Raw genomic sequence first — 12,521 nt, 5'->3', positions numbered from 1 at the left:
AGCATAAGCAAGAAGGTGCGACACCTATTGTTCTGTTCTATGAGGAGATCATTAGTATTTGTCAAGATTTTTCTTCTTGTGGAGCATTTAGTTGCTAGGTGGGAAACTAATTTTGATACGGAATGTATTTATATGAACGTTTTCCCTCAAAGTCACCAAGCTTGATCTTTTTGAAAGAACCAAGCTTGATCTTTAATTAATAATATTGTTTTTCTGCTTGGCTTAAAAGAAAAATTATTTGAAAAATATCCAATTTTTTTTTTTCATCTATTACAAGTAAAATACTAACAATCTAATATGATTATATGCCTCTTATAATCTTATTAAATACTATGATTTGTATCCTATGACAAACAAACTGGGGCATTGACCCAATGTGAACCCATGTAACAACCAGCAAAAGCTCATGTAACAACCCAATTTTTCACTGTCAAATCTATAAATATTACTAAAGTAACAACCGCTGACGTCATCACTACTTACGTGTCACTCTCTTATTTAATTTTTTCCCGGCAAAATGCAAGGATGGTGTCACATTGTTTCCCCCCCCCCCCCCTTTTAAGCTACCCTATTTAACATTGTTTTGAAAATTAAATTCAAGTTGAATTTTAAATTTTAAGTTTTCTATGCATATTACGCTTTTTTATTATTTACAAGTAGTTGTTAAAAATAGTTAATAATATAGTTTAATTGATTCTAAAAAAAAAATATAAAAAGATGGATTTTTGAAAATTGTATTTTCATATTTAATTAGAAAGTATTACAGAGAAAGTAGTTGTTTTCTCTCAACATGTGCTTAAGAGTCTATAATTTATTTCTTAATTTAAAATCGTACATCGCACGGGACTAATCTAGTGTATTAATATGTACAACATCCACGTATTTATACAACTTATTAATATGATCACGAGCGTCGACGTGTCGAAGTGAAAGCCCCTATCTTCGACCAGCCGAATTTAAGAAGAAATGTTTCCCAAAGTATTGATGTCACATGTACATCATCTATATAAACACTTTCACTCAATCACTCCTACCAACTACTTCCAAGTAGAGCTGTCAAAAGCTGACCCGATCCGAAATACCGACCCTAACCCGACCTATTAACCGACCTGTCTGAACCCGAAAAAAATGGTGACCGAAATCCGACCTAACCCGACCGGAAACCAACCCTAGACCCGAGTTGACCCGAGTATTTGAGACCCGAACCCAAACATTAACCGACCTAGAGACGACCCGACCCGAATGTAACCCGTAAATTATTGACCTGAACCGAACCCGACCTGAACCGAAATTGACCCAAACCCGTTTTAACCCGTCAAAACCCGAATTCAACCCGACCTGTTCCTAACCCGACCCGAATTCAACCCGACCTGTTCCTAACCCGACCCGAATTCAACCCGACCTGTTCCTAACCCGACCCGAATTTAACCCGACCTGCTACAAACCCGACTCAAATTTCAACCCAACTTATTACAAACTTGACCCAAATCAACCCGACTTCTTATTGGTCCGACCCAAATTCAACTCGACTTGTTATTGAATCAATATGTATAGGTCGTTATCACATACTGGTATTGGAACGGAAATTGAATCATAACTCTATTCCTTCAATATTTCACTTTGAATTTTAAGATGTGAGTTTCACAACATGTTTTTAGGGACGAAACATGTTTTCCGCAAATTATTGACTTGAACCGAACCTGGCTCGAACCCGAGAATGATCCGACTTGGAAATGACCCGACTTGATTATAACCCGCAAATTATTGACTTGAACCGAACCCGACTTGAACCCGAGAATGACTCGACCTGATTATAACCCGTAAATAATTGACTTGAACCGAACTCGACTTGAACCCGAGAACGACCCTAACTCGTTTACACCCGTAAAGACCCGAATTTAACCTGACCTATTTTTCACCCGACCCGAATATAACCCGACCTTTTACTAATCCGACCTAAACCCGACCTTTTACTAACCCGACCTAAACCCGACCCAAACCCGATAGGATGTATGACCCGACGTGACCCGACTCAAGCATGACCGAACCCGAACCCGACCCGCATATGTTATGACATTAACCCGTATTGACCCGACCTGAGATGACCCGACTCACACTAACCCGACTCAAACCCAACCTGTTTACCAGAATTGACAGCTCTACTTCCAAGTAACAAACTCAATATATTCCTCTACATATATATATATATATATATATATATATATATATATATATATATATATATATATATATATATATATATATATATATATATATATATATATAGTCCTAACCTTATTAACTTTGCTTAACAAAACTAAACTCCACTACTTTTCCCTTAATTTCCTCTACTAGTTAAAAAAGCAAAGTAGCTTGTTTCCCTCCATTTCAACTTTTCTCCTTTCTTCCCCTGTATTTGGTTTTTTGACCATGGTCAGCTCTGACTCTGTATCTCCTTCTTCTCCTTCCTCTCCTTCCTCTCCTCCTCCGGCCTCGCAATCGCAATCGCAATTGCCATCGCCGGTTGTGGTTGTTAGCCCTTGCGCTGCCTGCAAGATCCTACGCCGGCGATGCGCTGACAAATGTGTTTTGGCACCTTACTTTCCTCCCACTGAACCACTCAAGTTCACCATTGCTCACCGGGTTTTTGGGGCTAGCAATATTATTAAATTCCTCCAGGTAATCCTTCTTTAAACCATTACTCAAAACTTTTTATAATTTGTTTATTTTTTGCGTAATTTGTGCATTTAATATTAATTTATAGTCACTTTCTTTAAAAAAAAAATATGTTTTGACTACATAGTTGCAAAGTATTAAATTGTTGTATACTTTGCAACTATGTAATTTTGGGTGACTAAACAACGCATTGTCGTATACTTGTATGTGATTAAACTCGTGCAATAGTAGTTTGAGGCATAATTGGTTGATTTTGATTGTTATATACGTTGGTTTTACTAGAAAAATAGAATTTGTTAGATTTTTAATCTTGAAACGATACAAGTCTAAGAATTTTTTTTTTTTTTTTTTTTTTTTTTTTTTTTTTTTTTTAATGTGAACGTATTATTATGTTAGTAGTTGGTTAAAATGTTTGATGAATGAGACAACACAAATAGATTTCTCCCCACTTTATTTGGTGAAATTGTGATGAGATTACGATTGAAATAAAAATCAACATGCACTTTTGAAAATGGAATATAAACATTCCTTTAAACATAAAAAATGGAAAATCAAACAAGTTTTTTTTTTTTTTTCTTATTTGATGGGACATAGTAATGAGTTTACATGGAGTACTTTTAAACTTTATATCACATAATATATTTTGTTTTTGATGAGTCCATATTGCACCATTGATCTTAACTTTAGTATGTGAAACATCAGATATGGACTAAGGAAAAAAAGACAAAGGGATTACCAAAGCATAGATAAACCATTAAGTTGTTATTATATATACAGCTTATTATTTCGGAATTAAGACTTTGTTTGAACTAATTTGACATCTAATTTTTTTTGTCTAAACTAATTTATTTTACAAAAATTATTTTATCTCATAATTGGCTTATTTGCGAGTGAATTTGAAGAAAACTTTATTTTCTACAATTTATTTGATCAAGGTACTTCATTTTATTTGAACTTATAATTTGGTTAAAACTTAATTTCATTGAGTTTATATTCTAGATTTATCTTGATTTATCTGCTTATTTTTTTAATATAAGATGAATTAAGTAGACTCTAAATTTATCTTAAAAAATTGACATAGTACCCCAACTCCCCAAGTCATTAGTTGGATATGGTATAAGATGGTATAAGATGATATATATATGTCACATCTATTTTACTACTCCGTATTAAAAGGCAACAATCAACATTTAGTGTGAGAAAATTTGCAAAATAGAAAAATCAAACATGGGTTTTTGTTAACTTTTTTCATTTGATATTTTAGTCTCAATCTATCTATATTTGGGTATAACAATTTGGAGGGAATTGAGTTCATTTGTGTGAATGCAACAAGGAGCAAAGCATGCCTTGTCTAGGACATTGTTCCCAAAAGAATGATAAAGCTAAAGTATTCTAGAACTTAGATAAAGTTTGGTTGGTTAGTCAAATTACCAAAATACCCCATGTCGATATTATGGTAGCTAGTGGATGGCATAATACCTTAAGGTGGTTAAATTGACAAACCACCTACCAAAATTTCATCTTTTAATTTGTTAGTAGTATTAGTTACCCAACGAACAATCTCAATGATATCTCTTGTCTGTTGACTACATCATTTTGCTCTCTCAAACAACCACCTTTAGTGTCCGAGATAGTATCCTAAGTTCTTAGACAAATTAGTTGAAACTCTTGATTATGCTACTTGCTAATTATTATTGATTATTAGGAATATAATATGGCAAGGACAAATGACCAATAGTGTCATTGGTTAAGACAAGCTAAGGGAGTTTTTATAGTATTCCTTTCGCCCGAATTATATATGATCCTAAGTTTTTATATTCATTTTCGTCTTTTTTTAAGTGTTACACTTTGATCGACATATAATTATAGACAATTTAATTAGTTGACTTAAATAAAATAAGAGGTCAGTAGGGTAGTTGGAATACTATATATTATGTGCGTCTTGTCGTCTTCCTTTGTTATTTTGAGTTGACACATTTTGAGTTTGACACTATTCACAATTTTATATGCACTACATTGACTATGTTTTTCTAATAGAAACATCCTCTATTTTCCTAATATTGCAACATGAGTAAGAGACACAGATTTTAAGAAGATAAGACAGATAGAAAGGAATAAAGATAGGAACATGTCACATGTGATGAGGAGAGAAAAAGTACGTTAAAAAAATATAAATAAATAAAAAAAACACATGTGCAATTAGAGAAATGTTGCAATATTTGTGAAACTTCTTAAAATGGTAATTGTTGCAATATTTGTGGAAGGAAAGAAATAATATATTAATGGTTGATACAAATAACACAATAACAAAATTACAAAAATGTATTAAAAAAAAAAAAGATATAGGTTATCCGTCATTCTAAATGATATCGCATATCCAGGTGTACTTGACTTTCATTAATAGACCCAACATAATAAATGTTATTTCATCACACTCTTAGAGTTCGTGTCTATTCAAGTTTACTTGTCCTGATTAAATTAGCTAATGTTTTTGTATTGATTTCTGAAAATGAGGTTAACCTAAACTTCCTACACATCAAATATTTGATTGATAGTATGTATGACAACCCTTTTACTAGGTAATCTAGTTTGACACTTTGACCATACATAATTGCATTAGTTGTGCTAGCAAAGTTAGAAGTACAAATTAAATACATGAAGTTTAATGTTTGACAATGATCTCAACTTTATCCTTAATAAAAAATTGTGTTTTAATGAATTTGATTACATCTTTAGGACCTCCCGGAGTCACAAAGGGCAGATGCCGTGAGCAGCATGGTGTACGAGGCGAATGCACGACTAAGAGATCCGGTGTATGGATGTGCCGGAGCAATTTGTCAGCTTCAAAAACAAGTGAATGACCTACAAGCACAATTAGCCAAGGCTCAAGCTGAGATTTTGAACATGAAATGTCAACAAACTAATTTATTGGCCTTAATATGCATGGAAAGTGCACATGATCATGATGAATCTCCACCGTCTAACACCTCGTCGCAGTCGGTGTCACCGGAACACCCTAATCGCGGTGTAAGTAACAACGCTTGCTTCATCGACGACAACAACCTAGGAGGATCACTTTGGGAGCCTCTTTGGACATGATGATTGTAATTGTCAATTAATTAAGTCTCCTAATTCCATGCTAATTATAGCTATGATGAGCAAAGGAGAATTTAAAGAAGATCATTTATATATTATATAATATAATGTGTATAATATTATTATTAGTAGTAGTAAATTAATGAAGCTCTAAGCAAAGTAGCTTTGGATCAAATTTGTATGAAAAGTTAGGATATAATTATATAAATATAATGTAATGGCATAATAGCTAAAGTAGAGTAGTAGAAGAGTGTATCAACTCTCATGTAAACTCTTCAACTTTAAAAGACACATAGTTGTCAACGTTGTAGTCTATATTTTCTAATATATTGATCTTTATAATTCAATCTAAAACTACTTTTTTCTTGCCTTTTTGGTTACCTAATATCACTAACTAAATGGTGATGGGTTATGAGTCGCAATCCATGACTTTCTTCTTCCAATTAGTTTTTGACCAATTTAATTTCTTTTTCACATTTATTTAAAAATAAAGTTATAGATTTATTTGAAAATAAAGTTATAGATTTATATTTCAACCCAATATAAAGAAATTCAAGGTGACAAGATGCTTGTTCAAATGATGGACTTTTGTGTATTAGCCTACATTTTTTAAAATTGTAATATGGAGTGTTTGTTATGATATGCTAACCAAGTAAGGCTTGGTATACTAGAAAGATTTGTATTGCTATTATTGGGGAGGTCGGAGGTCACGTTGAAGCATGGACGATCCTAACCCAGTTCAGGCCTGGGTTGAACATGGCCCAACTTTGTTTGTGGGCTCAGATAATAAAAAGGTATTAATAGTATACCTTACAATACTAACAAGAGTTGACTTAATTAGTAAGCAGCTTGATGCTCCTTAAGGAAAGTTTCGAGTTTGAGCCTTACTGAATGCCCAAAACTCTTGTTGTGAGACTCACCCACCATAAGCCAGGTGTGCAATCTGGGTCGGAACCAGATGTAGTCAAGCTAAGCTCCGGTGAACCGGGTGGGCAAAACTAAAAAAAAAAAAAAAAAAGTATACTTTATTTATCAAATAGAGATACATTTTTTGTATCTCAAAATGGCATTATTGTAAATAAAAATAAAAGTATGAACTTTTCAAAACAAAAAAGTATGAATTCTTTTTATTATAATTTCGTATTTTTTTGTCTTTTCTTCTCTATCCTGCTCATCTTCTTTATGCTCTTCCCCATCTCTATTGTAGTAGCTTGTGAACCACTACCTTCACCACCATATTTCAGTGGCTTTGACGTCGAATTAAAATAAAACCCTAATAGAAAAGGCCAAAAGAAGGGTATGATTAACCCCTAAAATCGAGAATTGTGTCCTTCTACATTAAAGACCTTCGCCATGTTCGATTACCCATTGAAGTTTCTTAAATTTTCCATCAACGTTTTCAGTTCTCCATTAAAACTTCTGATTTTGTTTGAAAATAAAGATTTTTTAGACCATTAACCCTATCATTAACCTGCAAAAAGACCATCGTGACCGGTTGAGATAGTTCAATTCAATGTATTTCTAGTTCAATTATATGTTGTACAACTTAGCGATAAAAATGATAAAATTAGAAATTTAAATTAGAAAATAATCTAATCAATTTTAATATAAATAATTTTTTTTTAATTATTATGGGGTTTTATTGTTAAATTTTTATTTAAATTATGATTAGTATTTATTCATGTTACTGTGGTGCATACGTTCTCATGATTTTTATTTCAACGCGTTAGAAAAATCCATTGAAATAAAAACCATGAGTACATATGCACCACACTAACATGAATATCTTATCATCAATAAAAATAAATAAAACATGCTTGCCATACAATCAAAAGTCAACTTACTTTTGACTCATAACTAATAATATTAATTATTATTAATAGCTTTGGATTACGCATCGAATAGGTTTCCTTGCCTTAACTATCTCTTAAAATAATAAGGGACCCCTCACTTGGGAGCTAACCAAGCGAATACCAACTAGTGTCACCTTGTAACGGAATTCCAGGGCATAATAATAAATAAATAAAGTATGGTGTCCTGTACCCTTGTAGAAGCTATGGTTAAATATAAAACTCCATAACTCTTCCCATATGTTCATACTCCAGGTATATACGTTGCAAGAGTTTTGGTGTGTATCCTCTTACACTTTACGTGATTTACCAATTTAACATGTGAAGAGTCCAACCAATAAATCAAGAATAATCACAATAACTTTCGCGCGTACACTTCCAATTCATTCTTGAATTAATTAGTGAACACATACTATTCATTTTAATTAAGGTTCCTTGGCTAATTTGTGCACAAAATTACACGATTACTACCTTAGCTCAATCTCAACTCACTTGAGCGAACAAATATATAAACTAACTTCTTGACTCAACACCAATAATAAATGAGTGAGAATTAAATTCATGAATCATGCACAATAATTCTAACCATAGCTCTTTAAAACATACATAAGCCTTGCTTATTAATTTCATGCTTTCTTGATACTTGAAAACATACTTCCATGATTCATACATATTCAACTTATATCATGCTTCAAATAACATATTCACATGCTTTCATAATAACACAAGTTCAACCAACATCGATTCCAAGCATATAATCAACCATAGTGTTATAAAAAAAAACCAAACTCAACTTTAAAACCAACTTAATTACATTAAACCAATAAATTGAAACCATTAAAGACCCCTTTTAAATTCAAACTAAAATATTAAAACAATAATTATACGTTAGTGTCAACAATTACATAAATGTTCCAATATAATAAACAATAATAAATAAACATATAACCCTCTTCGCTCAATCCCATCATGCTTGATATGCTCCTTCTACATCGCAAAGGCTACACATCCACTGAGTGTATTTAGCCCCCACATACACCAGTGATGTGTCACATTTCCATTGGTTGCACATTTGACTCCCAAAAAAACCCTAATATGAAATTTCATTTGAAATTTCAGATTCAAAATTCAAATAAACCAGGGACCTACTCTCCCCAACCACCCCACTCTTTCTCCTCTCTCATTTCGACCAGTCCCTTTTTTTTTAGGGTCTAATTTTCTCTCTTCTCTCTCCTCTCCCCTCTCTCCTCCATTGTTCTTACTCTTCATGTTCCTATCAATTTTTTTTTAAAATGTTTTCCCAAATTTTGTTTATTAAAATACTTTACATGACAAAAAATTTAATATTCTGAGTTTATGGAATCAAATAGCTTCAAATTTTGTTACGATTTTTGTTTTGAATCCCCAATATCTAGGGTTCTTCATAATGTTCATCTCTTCATATATAATTCTTCTCCAGATTTGTTTGTTAATAGAATTTTCATGTTTCTAATCTTTGATATTTTGGAATTGTTTACACAATTTGCTCCATTTTTTAAAAGAATTTCTTTATTTTATTTTATTTTCACAACCATTGAAATCCTCAATTTATAGGGTTCGTAAGCGCGAAATTGGAGTTCAATTCATCTAACGAAGAAATGTAATTAAAATGGTGAATTACCCCCTGCAAAATGGTTGATCGCAATTTAACTGGAGAATTGCATGTTTAATATCAATTTGGAGACCTAATTTGCCGTTTTGTCAATTTTGAACTAATTTTTGTTTGGTGAACAATTATTTATGTACATGAAGTTGAATTTGCAATATTTACCATTTCATAACCCGATTCGCAAATTGAACTTGCCGTTTTCCATAATTAAAACATAACATGTCGTTGAAGAAAATGGCAAATCGTTAATTCCAATGTTCTTCGGGTTTTTGGTTTTCTATTAACAACAACATCAATAATTGATTGAGTATTTTTTAGTAACACAAAATAACAGTAGTAGTAATCACAATCATACAACATGGAGCTGTTCTATGTATCCCAGTAACTGATTAAACACTAATTTTTAACTTCAATATAAGGGCTTCGTTGTTACTAGTTTAGAAGTTATGATACTTTTATTTACATACCTGTTACATATAAGTATATAATTGTTACTATGTTTATTTAGAAACTATTAATAAAATGTAAGTAAATTTCACACATATTACAATCTAAATTCAAGAAACAAAAGCAAGAATCATTTTTTAACGAAACAAATATAAGTTTGTTGTAATAACTTCATGTTATGTCATTTTTAACATTATTCTGTATTTATTAGTAGTTGATAATCTTTTTTGTGAATTACAATTTTTTTTTTTTTTGAAACCCTTCACCTCAAATCCACTAGTTGATTTTAACCCTTCAAAACTAACTTTTAGCCTTCTTTGTTGAGTATTGTCATTACATTGTAAATATATATATTTTTTGTTATTAATACATTTGTAGACCTTGATATACTTACATCCCCACATTATTGATAACTACCTCTTTTCTTAAACTCTTAAGATTAGTCTATGAACATGTAAACCCTATAACACTTATAATTGAGTTTACAACAAATAGATACTAAATACTAAAATTTGTGATAGTATCCAATAATGAAAATCTATTGTACGTGTGTTTCAATTACTATGATGGTTCCATATTGAAATTTAAATATACATTGTGCAATAATTGTCAACTATAATAGTAATGAAACAATTCAAGGTTTGTTTGTGAATTAGTAACACTATAATTTTAAATAGTATTGGAAAGCTTTATTATAGTTTGCAAATAATAGCGGCGTGTGCTATATTCATTTAAAAAATGTACTTGTTAACACGGTGAATATCTCGCAATCTTGGTTACAACTTTGATTAGTTAGTACATTCTCAATGCAATTAGGTCCCTGGTTCGAATCCTAGGTTCGCCATAACACCCCTTTTTTCACAATTATCAAATATTATAAATTGTGAACATAATGGTTTAGTAATATTATGTATTTTATTAATATTGGAATGCTATATAATAGTTTGCAAGTAACAACGTTGTATTATAAATACGGTTTTTTCACCACATACCCCTGAGTTTTTTGTTTATTCACCATATACCCATGAAAAATTTCAAATTCACCATATACCCCTAAGTTATTACCAAAATTCTTAATATACCCCTAATGAAAATAAGATGAATGGAATTTGGTTAATTATACCTCGAAATCACCTTAGATCTCTCCCCTCATCTCTAAAATCACTCCTCTTCTTTAACCCCTAATACCACTCCTAATCTCTATAACCATATTTGTATGATTGATTTTGAGGATGAGAAAAGGAAATTTAAGGTGGTTTTGTGGGTGGAAAAAAAGAATGTAGGTAGTTTCAGAGGTAGGAATGTATTGAGGATGGTTTCGGTTCATAATTAGCTCTAATGATTGACAAAATTAAAAATCATTAGTCATCAAGGGTATATGGTGTATTTTTGTAAAAACTCGGGGGTATTTAATGAATTTACAAAAGTTCAGGGGTATGTGGTGAATAAACAAAAAACTCGGAGGTATATGATGAAAAACCCGTTATAAATATCTTAGATCATGTTATTGATGCTACTGAAGATGGAAAATGATTATAAAATGAAGACTAGTTAGAGATATCCTTACAATTTTTACAAACATTTACCATCTTTATATCATTGGTGACAAAATTCTATAAATATTAGTAGCTGATAGCCCATTTTATTGAATTACATTTGTTTTAATTGTAACCCTCCAGTACTTGATTAAATTTCAGACACAATTATTTTAGTAACTTTATGTATTTTATTAATATTGGAATTCTATATAATAGTTTCCAGATAACAAAGTCCTATTAAAAATATTCTAGATGCTACTGAAGATGGAGAATGATAATAAAATGAAGACTAGTTAGAGATCTCCTTACAATTTGTATAAAAATTTACTTCATTGATATCATTGTTGACAAAATTATATAATTATTAGTAGCGGATAACCTATTTTACTGAATTGCATCTGTTTTAATTGTAACCCTCCACTAATTAATTGATTAAAACACTTCACAACTAACTTTAGCCATCTATGTTAAGTTTTGTCTTTACTTTAAAAAAATATATATATTTTTTGGTATTAATATATACGCATTTGGTTAAATAATTGATCAATAATTAGTAATTATATCCTTCCCTTTTAAAATGTATGAGGTACCCCTTATGGATATTGAGTTTGACAATTTTTAAACGTTGATAAACTTTCATGTTCACATTAAAGATAACTACCTCTTTACCTAAACTTTTAAGATTAGTTTATGAACATGTATACCCCATAACACTTATAAGTTTGTTTTCAACAATTAGACACTAAATATAAAAATATGTGTTATTATGCAATAATGAAAATCTAATGTTGACTAGTTATTAATATAAATATTTGTGTTATGCAATAATGAAAATCATAAAAATAATGCTAATGAATACTAAATGAAACACTTAATTGTTACCATTTGGATTCTCCATCAATTAAAGGAAAAAAAATGATACACCTCCTTGCAAAATTTATCAAAGTTCTTAAAAAGTGTTGTTTAGTAACAGTTATTAGTATTCTATAACAATTTTTAAAAATCAGAATTGTTAATTTTATAAACGATTTTAAACCATCGTTATTTAATCTGGGCCCTCCAGCTTAGTATTATCGGTGGTACTGGGTGGTTGAATCAAACTTCAGGTATTTCACGGTGTACAATTAAGGTGGATTTACTTGGATCAATAATCGACAATTATCATAGTGTGTTTGTATACCAACAAGGTTTTGAATTCTATCAACTACTATTTCAATTTAAATAAAAATATCATGTCAATCTTTGAAACAATTGATGTTCATTACT

General features: G+C 31.1%; 1 protein-coding gene across 1 annotated transcript; it reads left to right on the top strand.

Annotated features, from left to right (window-relative positions):
* Positions 1-2,336: 2,336 nt before the first annotated feature.
* LOC145587569 (LOB domain-containing protein 1-like) lies at positions 2,337-6,111 on the top strand. Its single transcript, XM_081644295.1, has 2 exons — positions 2,337-2,679; positions 5,413-6,111. The coding sequence occupies exons 1-2, from the start codon at positions 2,431-2,433 to the stop codon at positions 5,773-5,775; spliced, it is 612 nt and encodes a 203-aa protein (XP_081500421.1). The 5' UTR covers positions 2,337-2,430; the 3' UTR covers positions 5,776-6,111.
* Positions 6,112-12,521: the final 6,410 nt, after the last annotated feature.

Source organism: Chenopodium album, chromosome 17 (genome assembly GCF_948465745.1).
Source record: "Chenopodium album chromosome 17, dcCheAlbu1.1, whole genome shotgun sequence".
Lineage (NCBI taxonomy): Eukaryota > Viridiplantae > Streptophyta > Magnoliopsida > Caryophyllales > Amaranthaceae > Chenopodium > Chenopodium album.
The sequence above is the reverse complement of the archived record's forward strand: the minus strand, read 5'-3'. Positions and strand labels throughout refer to the sequence as shown.

Excerpts from the sequence above, each read along its gene's own strand:
- LOC145587569 (XM_081644295.1), top strand. The coding sequence starts at position 2,431 with ATGGTCAGCTCTGACTCTGTATCTCCTTCTTCTCCTTCCTCTCCTTCC. Across the intron at positions 2,680-5,412 it reads ATATTATTAAATTCCTCCAG|GACCTCCCGGAGTCACAAAG; the intron begins GTAATCCTTCTT and ends TTACATCTTTAG.